The 20619-nt window shown below is 39.8% G+C and overlaps 2 protein-coding genes across 7 annotated transcripts in view; one reads left to right on the top strand and one right to left on the bottom strand.

Moving 5' to 3' along the window:
- Nucleotides 1-20619, bottom strand: part of PTRH2 (peptidyl-tRNA hydrolase 2) — a 1137200-nt gene that overhangs the window by 484484 nt on the left and 632097 nt on the right. The window lies entirely within an intron of this gene.
- The window catches only part of MED13 (mediator complex subunit 13), a 126165-nt gene that overhangs the window by 6604 nt on the left and 98942 nt on the right, over nt 1-20619 (top strand). Inside the window, exon 3 of the mRNA XM_050764635.1 lies at nt 6547-6715. Within this exon, the coding sequence (XP_050620592.1) occupies nt 6547-6715 (169 nt within the window). The remainder of the gene's footprint in view (nt 1-6546; nt 6716-20619) is intronic.

The following is a 20619-nucleotide window of genomic DNA, read 5'->3' as shown; positions in this document are numbered from 1 at the left end:
TAATGATTAGTTGAATCGGTGTGGATATGTTTTGATACAAAAAGATTAGAGAATAAAACTCCTTTGGGGTTAACAGCTTTTTTTCTTTCTTTCTTTTTTTTTTTTTTTTTTGAGATGAAGTCTTGCTGTGTCGCCCAGGCTGGAGTATAGTGGGGCAATCTTGGCTCACTGCAACCTCTGCCTTCCAGGTTCAAGCGATTCTTTTGCTTCATCCTCCTGAGTTGCTGGGACTACAGGCATGTGCCTCCATACCCGGCTAATTTTTGTATTTTTAGTAGAGATTTTAGTGGGCGTTTTGCCATGTTGGCCAGGCTGGTCTGGAACTCCTGGCCTCAGGTGATCTGCCTGCCTCAGCCTCCGAAAGTGCTGGGATTACAGGCGTGAGCCACCATGCCCAGCCCCTTTTTTAAAAAAAATTAAATTTTGTAGTTTGTTTATGGTTGTGTGATAGTGGGTGAAAGAGGTATGAAATGGGTAATGGGAAAATCTTAGCTCGGTCCCTCTGGTCAAAAATCTCTATAGTGGGTAGGACTGGTACTTTTAAGTGTACTGTTAATTTGCTTCAGAGCAAGGTTGTTTCATTTTCATTAATGTGTTCTTGAAGGAGAGTTTTCTCCGTATTTTTATTCTGTGTTCTAACGTTTTTGGAATTCAATTGCTGTCATCATTGACTTTTATTCTTTCCCTTTAAATAAAAATAAAAGCAAAAACTGCGTCCTCTCCCGTTTGTCATCTTAAAAAAATCATAGCAAGTTAGACTGTGATGAGAGTCTTTGAGAAAACTGATACCTTGTGAACTAAAAAAACTCAGGGCTAAAAATATTTCTTCTTTTTCCTGGCTCCTGAGGTCTGTAAAGTAGATTTTAGTAACATGTTCAGATAGTTTTATTATACCAGAATTTTGTCACAATGAATAGTGCTCAAACTAAGTGGACTATTGTTCTGTATTTAATTTTGGATGTTTTTATTGAAGGATATTAACTATAGTGGACTTTAACCTTAAATGACAGATGTTAATCGGATTGACAGATAGATAAACAGCCAGGCATAGGAATCTAGTCCCAGCCAAACTAAAACATTGTTTTGTGCCCCAGGTAATCTAAAGAGAGTAATTCATTTCTACTGTTGTAAAATTAACTTGTGATGTGGTCTGACTCTTCAAATTGGCTAGTCTTCTAGGTGACAACTTCATTTGCTGCATACTGTTCTTTTTGATCAAGTGTATTTTCTAAGTTTTCAAGTCAAACATAACATACTACGCTGTTCTTAAATCAGTTTTTCAAGTTTTGCCATAGATAATGATGCAGCCAACTTAAGGCTCTCAGTATATTTGTTGAATGTGTTGGTTATTAATGATTATTCATTAGAAACACTGATCTAGCATTTAAACATTTCTCTTTATTTCAGGAACTACATGGAATTTTCTACCATGTTAATTTTTGAGCCATTCATTAGCATATGTTACATTTTAATAGTTTAGCAAAATTATACAGGAGAAGATTCATTTTTTACCACTGTGGATATATTTAAAGATGCCAGTTTTGAGAAAAATGTTGAGTGCACGGTGTATTTGCTTTTTTGGTTGTGATTTTTTTTTCCCTTTTTTTTTTTTTTTTTTTTTTTGTGACGGAGTCTGGCTCTGTCGCCCAGGCTGGAGGGCAGTGGCCGGATCTCAGCTCACTGCAAGCTCCGCCTCTCGGGTTTACGCTGCCTCAGCCTCCCGAGTAGCTGGGACTACAGGCGCCCACCACGTCGCCCGGCTAGTTTTTGTATTTTTTTTTTTAGTAGAGACAGGGTTTCAACGTGTTAGCCAGGATGGTCTCGATCTCCTGACCTCGTGATCTGCCCATCTCGGCCTCCCAAAGTGCTGGGATTACAGACTTGAGCCACCGCGCCCGGCCTTTTTTTCCCTATTGATAGATAATTATTTTGATGACTTATCACATGCTTTGGCACTACTGTATTCTGTATCTTCAGGAAGAAAATATGGTAATCAAATTTAGCATTTGTATTTTCTTCCAATAAATCATCCATGAAAATTTCAAGAAACACTGATGATTAAGAATTGTAATGCTAATAGTAATAGAAAAGTACTAAGAATGCAGAGTTGAAAACTTTGTTTTCTCTACAAGAGGAGGAATTTTTTTTTTTTTTGTAGAGATGGAGGTCTCACTTTGTCACTCAGCCTGCAGTGCTTAATCATAGCTCATTGCAGCCTCCAACTCCTGGACTCAAGCAATCCTCCCACCTCAGCTTCCCCAGCAGCTGGGCCTACAGGCAGGTGCTACTATGCCCCACTAACTAAAAAAAAGTTTTTTGGAGTCAGGGTCTTCCTGTGTTGCCAGGCTAGTCTTGAACTCCTAGCTTCAAGTGATCCTTCTGTCTTAGCTTCCCAAGTAGTTGGAATTACAGGCATGAGTCATTGTACCTGGCTAGAGGAGGAAAATATTTAAATGGATTAAGCAGACTTTTTCTGTTAGGCTCTGGTTAAGTTCAGAAGAGCTAGGTGTTCCCTTCTCCTTCCCCTCCCTATTATAATGCTGGTGTTGAGATTCAATAACTTGTTTCAATTAGTGTAAATAGTGCATATCACTATGCCTTGGGTGGGTTGGTTGTACCATTTCACTTTTCATATCTGAATACAACATGTAGAGAGTACTTTTATTAAGGTTATTAGATTGTCAGGATATTAGAAGCTTGGCTCCGTAGGCTTCTTGTTTCTAAGTGATTCCCAAGAAAACCAAAAACCTTCAGACTTTTTATTGAGCATTATTAGGACTTATTCTCATTTTTCTCAGCAACAAAATATGAAATTATATTACTTTAGTGTAATGGTTGCTTAGTTGCTTGCCATATAGATGAAGATATACTTCAGAGATATGTTGGGTTTAGAAAACCTCAACAGGTGGTCTCTACTTGTTTGTTTTATGCATAGCTCCCATTTAGTGTTAATGAGAATTTTGGGCATTGGGGACATAAGATGCCCACGCCCTTTGAAAGCATTAGAATAATGAGGGAGAGATGCTTGAAGATTAATACTGACTACTTTTCTAAACCACATTCAATATTCCTTTTTTTTTTTTTTTTTGAGATGGAGTCTTGCTCTGTCACCAGGCTGGAATGCAGTGGCAGGATCTTGGTTCACTGCAACCTCTGCCACCCAGTTCAAGTGATTCTCCTGCCTCAGCCTCCCGGATAGCTGGGACTATGGGTGCATGCCACCTCGCCCAGCTAAGTTTTGTATTTTTAGTAGAGATGGGGTTTCGGTATGTTGGCCATGCTGGTCTTGAACTCCTGACCTCAGATGATCCGCCTGCCTCGGCCTCGCAAAGTGCTGGGATTATAGGCATGAGCCACTGCGCATGGCCTCACATTAAATATTCTTAATTCATTTAACTGCAGGTTTCATTGAAATAGATTTTACAAAATAAAACCATACAATTTTCAGAATTTTATGTGAAAATTTATAAATTATTGTGTTTTAGCTTTTACTATTGCAAAGTTTTTTTTTTTTTTTTTTTTTTTTTTTTTTTTTTTTTTTTGAGTCAGAGTCTCGCTATGTTGCCCCCACAATGGAGTGCAGTGGCGTGATCTCAGCTCACTGCAACTTCCACCTTTCGGGCTCAAGTGATTCTCATGCCTCAGCCCCTTGAGTAGCTGGGACTACAGCTGTGCCATGCACGGCTGATTTTTATATTTTTAGTAGAGATGGAGTTTTGCCCTGTTGGCCTGACTGGTCTCGAACTCCGGGCCTCAAGTGGTCCACTTGCCTCGGCCTCCTAAAGTGCTGGGATTACAGGCATGAGCCACCACACCTGGCCTAAGCCTCCCTGACAGCAGGCGTGAGCCACCATACTTGTCCTCAGCCTCCCGGAAAGCAGATTTTTTTATTTACTGTTTTTGGGAAGAAGGCAAAGTCATTCTCTAGTTTTAAATGAATAATTTATTCGAAGTTTATAACAACTGTACAACTTTTGATACTTATAAATGGTAACTGTGTCTTGGGTCTTTGATGCTTTAAAACTTAGATAGAAAAAAGATGTTGGTAGTGGCTTCTTCTGTAGAACAAGTGTTATAACCATCAGAAGGTAGTGATTTTTGAAATAAAAGGTAATAAAAATAAAAGATACTAAATTGATTATAAAGAGGTGAAGAATTGGGAGATATTCCTAACATAATTCTGTTGGAATTAAGAACATGTATATTCTAGTAGTCATAAGTCTCATAATTTGAGGTAAAAGTCTTAATGTAGCTGTTTAATTTTGAAATGGTAGGACCTCATTAAATTGAAAGCAGATCAATTGAGAAAGATTATTTTCTCTTTTTTTTGTTATCAACTCACAAATATGCTTGTGAGCTAGACGTTTAATTAATTAAAGTGAAGTCACTGTGTGCCACTTCTCTATTCTCCTAGTCTAATATTTTCTTTAATAAAGTGAAACCTTTGGGCAGGCGCCGTGGCTCAAGACTGTAATCCCAGCACTTTGGGAGGCCGAGAGGGGCGGATCACGAGGTCAGGAGATCGAGACCATCCTGGCTAACACGGTGAAACCCTGTCTCTACTAAAAAATACAAAAAACTAGCCGGGCGAGGTGGTGGGCGCCTGTAGTCCCAGCTACTCGGGAGGCTGAGCCAGGAGAATGGCATAAACCCGAGAGGCGGAGCTTGCAGTGAGCTGAGATCCGGCCACTGCACTCCAGCCTGGGCGACAGAACAAGACTCCGTCTCAGAAATAAATAAGTGAAACCCATAAATGCTTTGGTTTTAAATGACAGTAGATAATGGTGTCTTTGATATAATAGAATGTCAATTTTTCATATTTAATATTTATGATTAATATTAGACTTAAAAAATTCTTCTATTCGAATTCTGATATATTGTCATTTTCTAAAGCTTATTCCACTTTTTTTCCCCTAAGCTTACCTTTTTTGTTTTTGAGACTGAATCTCACTCTGTCCCAGGCTGGAGTGCAGTGGCACGATCTTGGCTCACTGTAACCTCTCCCTCTCGGGTGATTCTCCCACCTCAGCCTCCCAGGTAGCTGGGATTACAGGGCTGCCCTATGACGCCTGGGTAATTTTTGTGTTTTTAGTAGAGAGGGGGTTTCACCATGTTGGCAAGGCTGGTCTTGAACTCCTGACCTCAGGTGATCCACCCACCTCAGCCTCCCAAAGTGCTGGGATTACAGGCGTGAGCAACTGCGCCCAGCCTAAAGCTTATTTAAAATGAAATAAAATAAAATAAAATAAAATTAGTTGCTTTGAAAGACTTGACTATCATTTAGGAAAAAAACATAAAATCAACTTTAATCTTTGCAGTAGCACAGAATTTCTAGTGCAGTTAAAGTCTACTGTCATGCTTTTTAATTACTGTTTGTTCTACCCATTTGTTGTATAAGTTGTGCCTATAAACCATGTGTAATTCTTAATACATGTCTTTGCTTTTATTCGAAAGCTCATATTGTGTCTATTTTTCTGTGGGTATAGCGTATGCATGTTTGGTGTTGAATTGAGAAAGGTTTGTCTTTTATTTTTACTTTTACTTAAACATTGAACACAGATAACCCATATTTATAAAATGTTTATAAAGGTATATAGTCTATAGAAAGAGTTAATTATATTTAGACTAAGCAATTTAAAATCTTGTAATGAAAGTTAAAATGCTGAAGCAGTATCATTATTTGTAGCACGATTTATTGAATGCTTTGTGACAGATATGAAATGGATAGAGTATGAAAAACATTTTTTCTGACCTACATCCAGACTTATCTCAAAATGACTGTGTTAATGTTTTTTTGGTAAATTAACTTGAAGTGATTAATAGATTTGCTGGCAAAATTGAAGCTGTATAGTTAGTGAAGATAGCTATAATTTTATATGACAGAAGTGCCATTTACAATTTAAGTCTTTAAATTTTTAAATTTCTCCCCCAAGTAAAGGATCCTATACTGAATAATAATCGTGGGAATAATTTGGTTGAAATGAGACCTAAGGTGGCTGATAGTGCACTGCTTGTTAGGCTCTGTGCCAACAGCTTCCTTTTTATTCATCACTTAGTGTTACAGTGGAGTCATGGATTAGAATGCTGATGGACATGAAATGTTTTGACTTCAATTATTAACTGGCTAATTTTTTTGGCAGGTTGAGTGATTGGGGGAATTAGGACAAAGTAACAAGTGAGCCAGCTTAGAAATTGGCATCATAGGTATAGAGTGCGTTTAATATTTTCCAAGTTTTGCAAACAAGCGTCCTTTTCATTAATACAGGAACCAATTCAGTATGTTCATGATGTCATTGAATTTTATAAGGTGGAAAAATACTTTTCAGGTAATTTAATAGAATATATGGCACTTAGACCTTTTATTCTTTATGGAATAACTTTGAAACCTCCTAATGTCTAGAGATACATTGAAGTGATTGTAGCTTAATATTCTGGGATAAGCTAGTGTTGATGAGTATAGAGTTTAAACTGTAACCTTTTTTACTTGGCTCTGAATAGATTATAGTGCTACTATTTTACTTACTGTTTCCTTCGTTTCTCTTTTAGAAGAAGAAGATGGAGTGTGGGAGAATGGACTTTCCTATGAATGCCGTACTCTGCTTTTCAAAGCAGTTCACAATCTATTGGAACGGTGTTTAATGAACAGGAATTTTGTACGTATTGGGAAGTGGTTTGTAAAGCCTTATGAAAAAGATGAAAAACCTATAAATAAAAGGTAAGCTATCTTAAATTCTGATGTGATATTTCTTTAGATTTGTTCCTTTTTGTATCTTTACAGAGAATGTGGGATAAAACAAGCTAATATCATACAGGCATATTCAGGAGGTTATCAGTGACAAAATACTAGATATAGTCAGGTTTTTTTTTTTTTTTTTTTTAACCACTTTACACACTTCCCTTTACACTCTTTAAGAATTTTCTTACAGTAGGAATAAGCTGTATTTTAATACAGTGGCCTAAATTTTGATTTGGGATGATAGACAAAATATGGGATGAAAGCAGATCCTTAGGCATGGAAGTGTATGCCCAGCACTCTGATATTAAAGTTAAGTAACATTAACACCTGTTAAAGATAGTGATCTGTGAGTATGTTTTGGATTAAGTTAACCCTTCTTATTCCCAGTCTCTCATTTCCCTTTAATTAAAGTAATTTAAATTTGTGTTTTCTGTATAAGACCATTTACTCTTTGAGAGCTTATAATTTTCTTGAGCAATGAATTAAGCAATTTATGACACTAATTATTAGAGTAGTTGCAGATAGAGGCACAGAAGACTTATGATAGATACCTCCTTCTCCTGTGCAATTAAAACCTTCAGGTTACTACGCTTCTCTGTGATTTAGATAATATAAGGCATAGTCTGTCAGAAGATTTAAGTTCCCAGCAGTCATTGAGTTAGTGAGACTTCAAGAGAGATGAACCAGTGGCAAGTAAGATGGGATGTGGGGAAGAGAAAATTAAAGGGAACTTACTAATTTTTCCTGAAAGGTGTAAGAGGATGTGAAGTGAACATTTGGTTGAGATTGTAATCATTTTGAGGTCTTTCATGTCATATATGCGCATCTTTTTTCATGTGCACCTGGAGGTTTTTTTTTTTTCTTCTTGAAACTTTTTAGTTTTAGTAGACTGGATGAGTAGATAAGCCTGGATAAATAAAGGTGCTTTCATTTTTTTTCCTCTTTGAAAATTAACATAAACCTTTATTGTTAACAAAATACTTGTATAAGTTTGGAATGCATTCAGCTGAAAATGGCAGAAAAACATTAACTACTTGGCTTATGTAGGGATTGATTTTTCTCAGTAGCAAGGAGTATGGAGGTAGATAGTTAAGTACTGGTATATCTGTTCAATAATGTCATCAAGGATTCAAGGTTCCCCAGAGTTTTCTGCTGTGCCATCTTTACATCTTCATGGTCCTCCCGTGTGTTGCACCTCCAGACCTCACGGTGAATTCCAGGCAGGAAGAGAAAGGAAGGGAGGAAGTAAGAAAGTGTGGCACCTGAGTCAGAAAGTAAATTATTTTCTGGAAACTCTAGCTGATGTATCTTTGGCCATACTAAGAGAAACAGATATCTTTTATTTGGAAACAGCTGCTCTGAACAAAATGAAGTTTTTGTTAGTAAGAAGAAAGGGGTGATAGATAGATACCAAAGATCAAAGAAGTGGAAATGGATATTGGGTAGGCAGTTAGCAATATCTGCCATATACATTTATTTATTTATTTATTTTGAGACAGAGTCTCACACTGTTGCCCAGGCTGGAGTGCAGTGGTGCAATCTCAGCCCACTGCAACCTCCGCTTCCCGGGTTCAAGTGATTCTCCTGCTCAGCCTCCCGAGTAATTGGGATTACAGGCGTGTGCCACTACACCCAGCTAATTTTTGTATTTTTAGTAGAGACGGGGTTTCACCATGTTAGCCAGGCTGGTCTCAAACTCCTGACCTCGTGATCTGCCTGCCTCGGCCTCCCAAAGTGCTGGGATTACAGGCATGAGCCACTGCGCCTTTTTTTTTTTTTTTAAAGAGAGACTCTCAGTCTGTTGCCCAGGTGGGAGTGCAATGGTGTGATCTTGGCTCACTGTCTCAGCTCACTGCAGCCTCCGCCTCCTGGGTTCAAGTGATTCTCCCGCCTCAGCCTCCTGAGTAGCTGGGATTACAGGCATCTGCCATCACACCCAGCTAATTTTTGTGTTTTTGGTAGAGACACGGTTTCGCCATGTTGGCCAGGCTGGTCTTGAACTCCTGACCTCAGATGATCCACCCACCTCGGCCTCCCAAAGTGCTGGGATTACAGGCGTGAGCCACTGCGCCTGGCCTATTTATGTATTTATTAAGTTCTGGGATACATGTGCAGAACGTACAGGTTTGTTAATTAGGTATACATGTGCCATGGTGGTTTACTGTACCTGTCAGCCCATCATCTGGATTTTAAGCCCAGTATGCATTAGGTATTTGTCCTGATGCTCTCCCTCCCCTTGCTCCCTATCCCCTGACAGGCCCTGGTCTGTGATGTTCCCCTCCCTGTATCCATGTATTCTCATTGTTCAACTCCCACTTATGAGTGAGAACATGTGTTTGGTTTTCTGTTGTTGTGTTAGTTTGCTGAGGATGATGGTTTCCAGCTTCATCCATGTCCCTGTAAAGGACATAAACTCATTCTTTTTTTTTTTTTGAGACAAAGTCTTGCTCTGTCGCCCAGGGTGGAGTGCAGTGGCACGATTTCAGCTCACTGCAACCTCCGCCTCCTGGGTTCAAGCAATTCTCCTGCCTCAGCCTCCCGAGTAGCTGGGATTATAGGCACCCGCCACCACGCCCGGCTAATTTTTGTATTTTTAGTAGAGATTGGATTTCACCATGTTAGCCAGACCGGTCTCGAAGTCCTGACCTCAGGTAATCCGCCCACCTCGGCCTCCCAAAGTCCTGGATTACAGGCATGAGCCACCATGCCCAGCCGAACTCATTCTTTTTTGTGGCTGCAGACCCCCGTCTCTAAAAAAAAAAAAAAAAAAAAGGTGGGCACAGTGGCACACACCTGTAGTCCCAGCCACTCTGAAGACTGAGGTGAGAGGATTGCTTGAGCCCAGAAGATTGAGGCTGCAGTGAGTTAGGATTGTGCTGTTGTACTCCAGCCTGGGCAACAGAGCAAGACCCTGTCTTAAAAAAAAAAAAATTATAACTTTTTCTTTTTGAGATAAGGTCTCTTACTTTGTCACCCAGGTTGGAGTGCAGTGGCACAGTCATGGTTCATTGCAGCCCAACCTCCCAGGCTCAAGTAATCCGCACACCTCAGCCTCACACGTAGCTGGGACCACAGGTACACGCTACCACGGCTGGTTAATTTTTGTAGATTTTGTAGAGACAAGATATCACCATGTTGCCTAGGCTGGTCTTGAACTCCTGAGCTCAAGCTACCCACCTTCTTCGGCCTCGCAAAGTGCTAGGATTATAGGCATGGGCCAATGCACCTGGCTGGAAATACACCTTTTTTTTTTTTTTTTTTTGAGACAGAGTCTCACTCTGTCGCCCAAGCTGGAATGCAGTGGCGTGATCTCGGCTCACTGCAAGCTCAGCCTCCCGGGTTCACGCCATTCTCCTGCCTCAGCCTCCTGAGTAGCTGGGACTACAGGCGTCAGCTACCACGCCTGGCTAATTTTAGTATTTTTAGTAGAGACAGGGTTTCACTGTGTTAGCCAGAATGGTCTCCATCTCCTGACCTCATGATCTGCCCGCCTTGGCCTCCCAAAGTGCTGGCTTAACAGGCTTGAGCCACCGTGCCTGGCCCGAAAATAAAACTTTTAACTGGAGATTTTCATGAATCCAACAGATTCTGCTTGTTATTTAACCATGTAATTGAGCACTAGTGTTTTTCCATGGGCTGACCCATTTAGGAGGGGAACTAAATTAAGATTGTATTTTATTAGTGAAGTGTTACCAGAAATAGTGTATGCTCTTTCGAGTTACTCTTGAACCATAGTTGTGGTATAAAAACTGACTTTATTCGGAAAGATAAATGCTGGTCCTCAAATCTCTTTTTTGCAGGACCTTTCTTACCCTTTTTCCTTCTATGTAATAGCAAGTAGGAGAAAAACCAAGCAACTAAGTCTGTCTTTGAGTTATGATATGGGACTTCTTTTCTGTTGAATTCAGTGGAATGATATAGGGAAGGTAGATAAAGATTGATTATAAATTAATACGTCTCTAGACCATTCTGAAACATAAGTATCATATAGACTGTTTTTGTTTACTAATCAATTCACTTTTGGTATAAGTATTCTGAAAAAAGAACAAGAGTTGTAAAGAAAGAAAATTTATGCTGTGAAACTAGTTTGACCTGAACAAAGGAGAAAATAATATTCCTTACATTTTTATCTTCTTCCTTTCTTTATTATTTTTTTTGTTTTGTTTTGTTTTTTTTTGAGACGGAGTCTCACTTTGTCACCCAGGCTGGAGTGCAGTGGCACCATTTCGGCTCACTGCAAGCTCCGCCTCCTGGGTTCACGCCATTCTCCTGCCTTAGCCTCCTGAGTAGCTGGAACTACAGGCACGCACCACCACGCCCAGCTAATTTTTTGTATTTTTAGTAGAAACGGGGTTTCACCGTGTTAGCCAGGATGGTCTCGATCTCCTGACCTCGTGATCCGCCCGCCTCGGCCTCCCAAGGTGCTGGGATTACAGGAGTGAGCCACCGCGCCGGGCTATCTTCTTCCTTTCTTTAAAATTTTTACATAAAAATTCTCATTTTCTGATAATCTGGACCTACATGTAGTTGTCTGTTTAACTTTAACAGTCTTTAGGGACTGAAAGAGAGGAAATGGAATCAAATTCTAGGGATACAGCTAGGTTACCTTTAAAGAATCCCACAAGTATAAGAGTAACCACAGGAACAAACCAGTCTTCAGTTAATTGGTTAAAAGAATGATGACCAGTGTTTTCTTGAATAGTTTAGGTGTTTTCCTGTATTGCTGGGGACTGGATCACATGGCAGACATTGAGTTTTCTAGTGAGCCCACAAGTAAATGGGTTGTATTAAGTACCGTTGACTTAATGTAGGTTTTAGAGTCTTCTATAAAAGGTATTCTGAACTTGTGATGTTTGAGAGTGCATTTGAATAAGATTATCTTGAATAAGAACTTTCTTTTTTTTTTTCCATTTTTTTTAAATAGAGACAGGGTCTTGCTTTGTGCCCAAGATAGATTGCAGTAGCACAATCATAACTCATTGCAGCCACAAACTTCCAGGCCTAATTGGTTCTCCCACCTCAGCCTCCAGAGTAGCTGGGATTACAGGCACACACCACCTATGCCTGGCCAAGGACTTTCTTAAGATTATGTTTGGTTAAGCTTTTTGTCATGTTGAATCTGTTGTAGCCATTTAGCTGAGTGTGCAGTAAAGTTTATTTAGCAAAAATATGTTGTTAAATCTTTTTTGATGTATTTATGTAAAATAGTTACCTTTAACTCCAATTTTAAAAGGCAATATAGGGTAGACGTGGTGGCTCACGCCTGTAATCCCAGCACTTTGGGAGGCCGAGGCAGGCAGCTCATGAGGTCAGGAGTTAGAGACCAGCCTGATCAATATGGTGAAACCCTGTCTCTACTAAAAATACAAAAATGAGCCAGGTGTGGTGGCACATGCCTGTAATCTCAGCTACTTGAGAGGCTGAGGCAGGAGAATCACTTGAACCCGGGAGGTGGAGGTTGTAATGAGCAGAGATCGCGCCACTGCACTCCAGCCTGGGCGACAAGAGTGAAACTCCGTCTCAAAAAAAAAAAGGCAATATAGAGTATTACATGTTATATATGTGTGTTTGTCTGTATTACATTATGTGTGTACATATCGACATACAATAGGATATAATAAATCCTTGCTGGATATAACATAAAATAGGATTAAATGTTTGGTTCAATATGTTCTAAGCCTTTGTATTAGAATAATTAGAGCCCTGGAATTAATTAGTAGTAAAGAACTTTGTCCACAGAGAGTGATAAATTTTTGGTTTTGTGGGATAAAGCAGTAAAAGTTCACAGGCGGCCGGGCGCGGTGGCTCACGCCTGTAATCCCAGCACTTTGGGAGGCCGAGGCGGGCGGATCACAAGGTCAGGAGATCGAGACCACGGTGAAACCCTGTCTCTACTAAAAATACAAAAAAAAAATTAGCCGGGCGCGGTTGTGGGCGCCTGTAGTCCCAGCTACTCGGGAGGCTGAGGCAGGAGAATGGCGTGAACCCGGGAGGCGGAGCTTGCAGTGAGCTGAGATCGCGCCACTGCACTCCAGCCTGGGCGACAGAGCGAGACTCCGTCTCAAAAAAAAAAAAAAAAAAAAAAAAAAAAAAAAAGTTCACAGGAAGGAAAGGATGGCTATTGTTAATGGTTATTGTATTGGGCAATGTAGATCTAGAACATTTTCATCATTGCAGAAAGTTATTTTTTTCGGGTGGTATTGCTTACACAAGAACCTTTATATTTATAATTAAAATGGTACTTTCAGTACTTCAATAAAGAAAATCATCAAATTTTTTTAAGGAAGTAAATGAAAGAATATGCTTTAAATTTCAACCATAAAGCTATGTTTATTTTCTGCCATATGTATAGCTTTTACATTATCTCATGATCTCCAAAACTGATTAAAAATAGGCACCATGAGATGTAAGTCCCCACTGGAAATGTTTTATTAACTGTTAGTAGCATTAGGATGTCCTTTGGTTGGGTTTCTCACTGTCTCTGAAAAGGCAAATTTCTAGAGAAGCTAGGAGCTATTGCTATTAGGTTTTTTTATGGACTCATTTCCTTTCTTCCTGTCATCTAATGTAGTACTGTCCAGTAGAAGTATAATGTGAGCCACATAGGTAATTTAAAATTTTCTTCTAGGCACATTTAAAAAGTTAAAAAAACCTAAATGTATAGGCAAAATTAATTGTAATATATTTTTAAATGTAGTATGTCCAAAATAATATCATTTCAGCATATAATTAAATATACAGAAGATATTAATGAAATAGTTTACTTTTTGTACTGTCTTTGAAATTAGGTTTGTGTACTATGCTTAGAGTATATCTCAGTTTGGATTTTAAGTCACCAGTAGTTATATGTGTGTATTGGCTGTTGTATTTACAACACAGTTCTAGGGCTTTAAGCCCAGTTGAACTTGGTAGTGTTTGTTGGTGAAACAACAGTGTTCTCTGTTGGTCAGTGAACCCTTCTGGAATTGTATGCTAAATTGTGAGTATGCTCTAGAATCTCAAAGGCAAGAAGAATCTCATACCTTGCATCAGTCAGGGTACCAACTCTCTGCTAAATTAGGTGTAGTTACTTCAGCAGACTGGATGTGCCTTTTTATTGTTTTCCCTGTAGCCTACCTATGATGTTTTGTCCTTAATGTCTGTCATCAATATTATTATGTATCATTTCTGAAGTCTTAAGTGACGATGTCACTAGAATTTGCGTGGTCAGTTTTCTACATTTTCATGCCTTCTAGAACATTTATGAGAAAAATTAAATGTTAAGAAAGACTTTTCTTTCTCCTATTTTTCCTCCTTGTTGAGATTTTCTTACCATAATTTTTCTTTCTTTCTTTCTTTCTTTTTTTTTTTTTTTGGAGACAGGGTCTTGCTTTGTCTCCTAGGCCAGAGTGCAGTGGTGCAGTCTTGACTCACTGCACCCTCTGCTCCCAGGCACAAACAATTCTCTTGCCTCAGCCTTCCACATAGTTGGTACTTTCAGGAGTGCGCCACTACACCTGACTAAGTTTTGTAATTTGGGTAGAGATGGGGTTTCTCTGTTGGCCATGTTGACCAGGCTGGTCTCTAACTCCTGGCTTCAAGTGATCTTCCAGCCTCAGCCTCCCAAAGTGCTGGGATGACAGGTGTGAGCCACCATGCCCAGCCTTTCTTACCATAATTTCTTTCTATGATTCTTACTGTAGACTCTTACAAATCTGTCCAAGCTCATACAGCTATCAAGTATTGGAGCTGCATTTTAGGCATGAAAAATATGAGATAGATTATTGACCCTGTAGACCTGTATATCTCCTACACATATTTTTTTTTAAGTTATAGGAAGTAGTAAAAACATAGTACTTAGAAACAACAATAAAAAGCAGCATTTTGCAGAACATTTGAAGTGGTAAACCAGAATAATGTTGTTGCTTTCTAAGTTGTTTTTTTTTTTTTTTGAGACGGAGTCTCGCTCTTTCACCAGACTGGAGTGCAGTGGCGCAGTCTCAGCTCTCTGCAACCTCTGCCTCACAGGTTCAAGTGATTCTCCTGCCTCAGCCTCCCAAGTAGCTGGAACTACAGGCGCGTGCCACCACGCCCAGCTAATTTTTATATTTTTAGTAGAGTTGGGGTTTCACCATGTTAGCCAGGATGGTCTTGATCTCTTGACGTTTTGATCCGCCCGCCTCGGCTTCCCAAAGTGCTGGAATTACAGGCCTGAGCTACCGCGCCCGGCTGCTTTCTAAGTATTATTTACCGTATAATGTAAGTAATATGTTCACTGAGCGAGCAGAAATATGTACAGGATTTACAGGTAAGATGTTAACTTCTGGAGTTTCGTGTGGATCTTTTGTTCATGGAGCTATGTTAATAATACCTGATACTGGCCGGGCGCGGTGGCTCACGCCTGTAATCCCAGCACTTTGGGAGAAATCACGAGGCGGGTGGATCACGAGGTCAGGAGATCGAGACCATCCTGGCTAACACGGTGAAACTCCGTCTCTACTAAAAATACAAAAAATTAGCCGGGCGTGGTGGCGGGCGCCTGTAGTCCCAGCTACTCGGGAGACTGAGGCAGGAGAATGGCGTGAACCTGGGAGGTGGAGCTTGCAGTGAGCTGAGATCCGGCCACTGCACTCCAGTCTGGGAGACACAGTGAGACTCCATCTCAAAAAAAAAAAAAAAAAAAACCTGATACTGGTATTATACCTTTAAATTTAAGAATTTAAAACAGTTACTCTGAAGGCTATAGAAATACAAATTAATGATTCCCAAACTTGTCTGGATGTGGGAATCACCTGGAGAGCTTACAAAAAATTATTGATGCTTGTGTCTTAACCTGGGGCTGTAATCTGGGCTTTGGAATTTTTAGAGGATCCTAAAAATGTAAGACAAGTTTAGAAACTTGAATTCACGGAATAAAAATAATCTCAGAATTAAGATGGCTAGGGGAGGCTGGGCACAGTGGCTCATGCTTGTAATCTCTGCACTTTGAGAGGCCAAGACAGGAGGATTGCTTTAGCTCAAGAGTTCAAGACCAGCCTGGACAACATAGTGAGACCTCATCTCTACAAAATATAAATTAAAAAAATTATCTGGGCATAGTGGCTCACACCTGTAGTCCCACTTACTTGGTTGGCTGAGGCAGGAATATTGCTTGAGCTCAGGAGGTGGAAGCTGCAGTGAATTCTGATCACGCCACTGCACTCCAGCCTGAGTGACAGAGCAAGGCCCTGTCTCAAAGGAAAAAAAAAGATGAATACAGTTTTTTTATTGTGGTAAAATGTACATAACATAAAACTTAATAATTTTTCGGTGTACAGTTCAGTGGCATTAAGTACGTTCACGTTGTTAACCATCACCACTATCTGCAGAACTTTTTCATCATCCGAAACTGAAAGTCTACTCATAAAAGAGTGGTAGCTCTTCAATTCTTCTTTTCTTCAGCTTTGTGTAACCACCATTCTACTTTGTCTAGAAACTTGACTCTTGTAGGTACCTCATATGAGTGGAATCATGTAGTATTTGTCCTTTTTTGTCTGGGTTATTTCAGTTAGCATAAAATCTTCAAGATTCATTTACGAAACGTGACAGAATTTCCCTTATTTTTAAGGCTGAATAATATTCCATTGTATGTATATATGACATTTTGTTTATGTATTAATCTGCAAATGGTATTTGGGTTGTTTTCACCTTTTGGTTATTGTGAATAATGCTGCTATAAACATTGGTCTGCACATCTCTCATCAAGTCCCTGCTTTAAGTTCCTTTGGGTGTATACCCAGAAGTGGAATTGCTGGATCACATGGTAATTCGAAGTATAATTTTTGGAGGAATTTCCATACTGCTTTCCATAGTGGCTGCACTATTTTACATTCCCAAAGGCATTGCAGAGGTGTTCCATTTTTTCCACATCCTCATCAACACTTGTTATTTCCTGTTTTTTTTTTTTAAAGCTATTTTTATGGGTGTGAGGTGGTATCTTACTGTGTTTTCGGTTTGCATTTCTCTAATGATTAGTGATGTGTTGAGCATGTTATGTGTTTATCGGCCATTTGTATGTTGTTTTTGGAGAAATGACGGTTGAAGTCTTTTGCCCATTTTTTTAATTGGTTGATAGGGTGTTTAGAGTTTGAAGTCAGCATTCCCTTTACTAGTATTATGATTTTAACACAAGCCATTTAACCTCTTTGTACCTCAGATTCTCTACTCGCAAATGGGATATCATTTTTCTGTAGCTTCTTAATACAAATGCTAGAAATAGGTTTGATGTGGCACTGCCTAATCTAGCATACGTATGGAATTGTTGCTGTTAGAGCAGCTATCTTTAATCTATAAGCATGTCTTTTCTGTTTTAGAAATAATCTTTTGATTAATTTCAGTACTTAATTTGAGGAACATTTTTTTCCACAATGGAAGATTATTCAAGTTTCATTTATAAAATTCTGCCTCATTCATAACTTTTTGTTTTGGATATTGAAGTGTAAGCTCATGGAGAGCAAGTGTTTTCTGCAGTCCTTTATAGTAGCTAATAATACTTTGGATTCTTATTGTAGTGATATGTTTTTGTTTTAACTCTACTTTTCTGAGTGTTAAATACCAAAAATGTTTGATGGGATGATATGAATAACATTTCTCCTTGGAAAAAAAGCACAACCGAATTCACCGTGTTGGTATTTTCTAATTGTTTTATAATATTCTCTGACTAGAATGTTACCTTTAATATAAGGATTTCAGAGATTTGGGTGTGGTGGTGTACACCTGTAGTTCCAGCTACTTAAGAGGCTGCGGCAGGAGGATCACTTGAGGTCGGGAGTTTGAGGCTGTAGTGCCTCACGACTGTGCCAGTGAAAAGCCACTGCACTCCTGCCTGGGTAACATAGGGAGACCGCCGTCTGTTTAAAAAATTTCAGGTCGGCACAGTGGCTCATGCCTGTAATCTCAGCACTTTGGGGTGCCAAGGTGGGCGAATCACCTGAGGTCAGGATTTCAAGACCAGTCTGGCCAATACATGGTGAAACCCCATCTCTAGTTAAAAAATAAAATACAAAAAAACTAGCCGGACGCAGTGGCAGGTGCCTGTCATCCCAGCTACTTGGGAAGCTGAGGCAGGAGAATTGCTTGAACCCAGGAGGCGGAGGTTGCAGTGAGCCAAGATCATGCCGTTGCACTCCAGCCTTGGTGACAAGAGTGAAGCGGTCTCAAAAAAAAAAAAAAAATCTCTGCTGGGTGCAGTGGCTCATGCCTGTAATTGTAGCACTTTGGGAGGCTGAGGTGGGCAGATCACTTGAGGGTCAGGAGTTTGAGACCAGTCTGGCCAACATGGTAAAACCCTGTCTCTACTAAAAATACAAAAATTAGCTGGGCATGGTCATGGGCGCCTGTAATCCCAGCTACTCAGGAGGCAGAGGCAGAAGAATCACTTGAACCTGGGAAGCGGAGGCTGTAGTGAGCCAAGGTTGCATCACTGCACTCCATCCTGGGCAACAGAGCAAGTCTCTGTCTCAAAAAAAAAAATCTCAAATTGTATCACATATTTAGAATATTGTTTCCCTCCAGTATCACATACAAACTTGGTTTATTTTAAACCATTGTCTGTTACAATAAGATCAGACTATTGTATACTGGGATTATATGCTAGCAGTGTAGGAGGTAGTGATTTTTCTTTGATCATAGACCGCTGGGATTAAGTGTTGTTAGTAAATAGGGTAGTGGCAGATATACAGTGGTAGCTGAGACCATTGGTTACATGTTTTGTATTTTGGTATATTGGATTGCTACAAAGACTCCTTGGAGACCAGTTTATCCCTTTACATCAAGAAGCCAAATTTTATTTTCTTATTTAAAAGATAAAATGGGGCCAGATGAAGTTAGCTCATGCTTGTAATCTCAGCACTTTGGGAGGCCAAGGTGGGGGATTGCTTGAGGCCAGGAGTTTGAGGCCAGCCTGGGCAACATAGTGAGCCCCCGCCCCTGCCATCTCTAGCAAAAAAAAAAAAAAAAAAAAATTAGGTGGGTATGGTAGCGCACACCTGTAGTCCCAGCTACTCCAGAGGGTGAGATGGGAGGATTGCCTGAGCCCGGTAGTTTGAGACCGCAGCAAGCTACGATTGTACCACTGCACTCCAGTGAGAACCTGTCTCTACACCATAAAATTAAAAAATAAAGTGGGTAAGTGCTCACTGGAAAGACTGTTAGGAAAGTTGAAAGATGACTTTTATGATTTTATACATACTAGAGTAAACTTTTTTTCCTAAATAACATTTAAGATAGGTCAAATTAATGTATTTTTAAGCATTTCTGATATTACAATATTTTCAGGAAAATAGATTTTTAAAATATTTAAAATGCTTTTAAAATAATTTTTAAAATCTTTTAAAATGCTTTGTCATGAGAAAAATCCATTTTAAATATCTTTTTTTTGTTTGGAGACCAGAGGGCGGTGGTGTCATCATAGCTCACTGCACCCTCAACCTCTCAGGCTCAAATGTTCCTTCTACCTCAACCTCAGCCTCTCGAGTAGCTGGGACCACAGGCATGCACCACCCCACCTGGCTAATTTTTAAGTTTTTTTGTGGAGATAGGGTCTTACTGTGCTGCCCAGGCTGGTCCCAAACTCCTGGGCTCAAGCCCAACTCCTCTTGCCTCAGCCTCCCAAGTGCTGAGATTATAGGCATGGCTGGCTGTTTTTAAATTATCTTATTTAATATTTCGTGTATAAAATGAAACAGTTGAAAGCTGTGTTTTTTAAGAATTATACTCCACTGATTAAAGGAACAGTAGATAAAGTTCAGGTCTCCTAACCGCTTTGTCTTTTTTTTTTTTTTTTTTAATTTTTGAGATGAAGTCTCACTGTTTCCCAGGCTGAAGTGCAGTGGCAAGATCTCGACTCACTGCAATCTCTGCCTCCCTGGGTTCAAGTGGTTCTCCTGCCTCAGCCTCTCGAGTAACTGGGATTACAGGTGTGTGCCACCACACCCAGCTAATTTTTGTATTTTTAGTAGAGACGGAATTTCACCGTGTTGGCCAGGCTGGGCTCAAACGATCTTCCTGTCTTGCCCTCCCAAAGTGCTGGGATTACAGGCCTCTTTTTTTTTTTTTTTTTTTTTTTTTTGAGATGGAGTCTTGCTCTGTCACCCAGGCTGGAGTGCAGTGGTGTGGTCTTGGCTCAATGCAACCTGCGTCTCCTGGGTTCAAGCGATTCTCATGCCTCAGCCTCCTGTGTAGCTGAGATTACAGGCGCACACTACCACACTCGGCTAATTTTTTTTGTATTTTTAGTAGAGATGAGGTTTTGCCAAGTTGGCCAGGTTGGTCTCAAACTCCTTAGGTGATCTGCCCACCTCAGCCTCCCAAAGTGCTGGGATTACAAGTGTGAGCCACTGCGCCTGGCCCTCTTTGTCTTTTAAAGATAAAGACCATGAGACTGTTTTAGGTTATTGCTTTTACTTATAAATATTCTTGGAAGTATTGGCAATTTAGATTTTAAAAATTTACTGTTCAATAGCTAAGTAAGCACACAGCTTTCGTAATCATTTCTGTAGCATACTTACCCTAAAATGAATCAAATTACAATTTCTCTATATAGTAGGTTATTCTTGCTTGAGTCTCTTCTGTCTGTCTCTCTTTTTTTTTTTTTTTTTTTTTTAAAAGAAATGGGTCTCACCCTGTTGCCCAGGCTGGAGTGCAGTGGTTATTCACAGACTCAAAGTGCACTGCATGCTTCAACTCTTGGCCTCAAGTATCCTCCCACCCTCAGCCTCTTGGGTAGCTGGGACTACAGGTGCTCACCACCACACCCAGCTCTTCCTTAATAAATGTTTTCCTTAGCATGGTATTTTTAGTTAATAATTCTTAGAATTCTTTTTAAAGATTTGCCTCCCTACCAAGACATGCATTAGTCGTCTAAG

This window comes from Macaca thibetana, chromosome 16 (assembly GCF_024542745.1).
Source record: "Macaca thibetana thibetana isolate TM-01 chromosome 16, ASM2454274v1, whole genome shotgun sequence".
Taxonomy (NCBI): domain Eukaryota; kingdom Metazoa; phylum Chordata; class Mammalia; order Primates; family Cercopithecidae; genus Macaca; species Macaca thibetana.
This window is presented reverse-complemented; position numbering and strand designations above follow the sequence as displayed.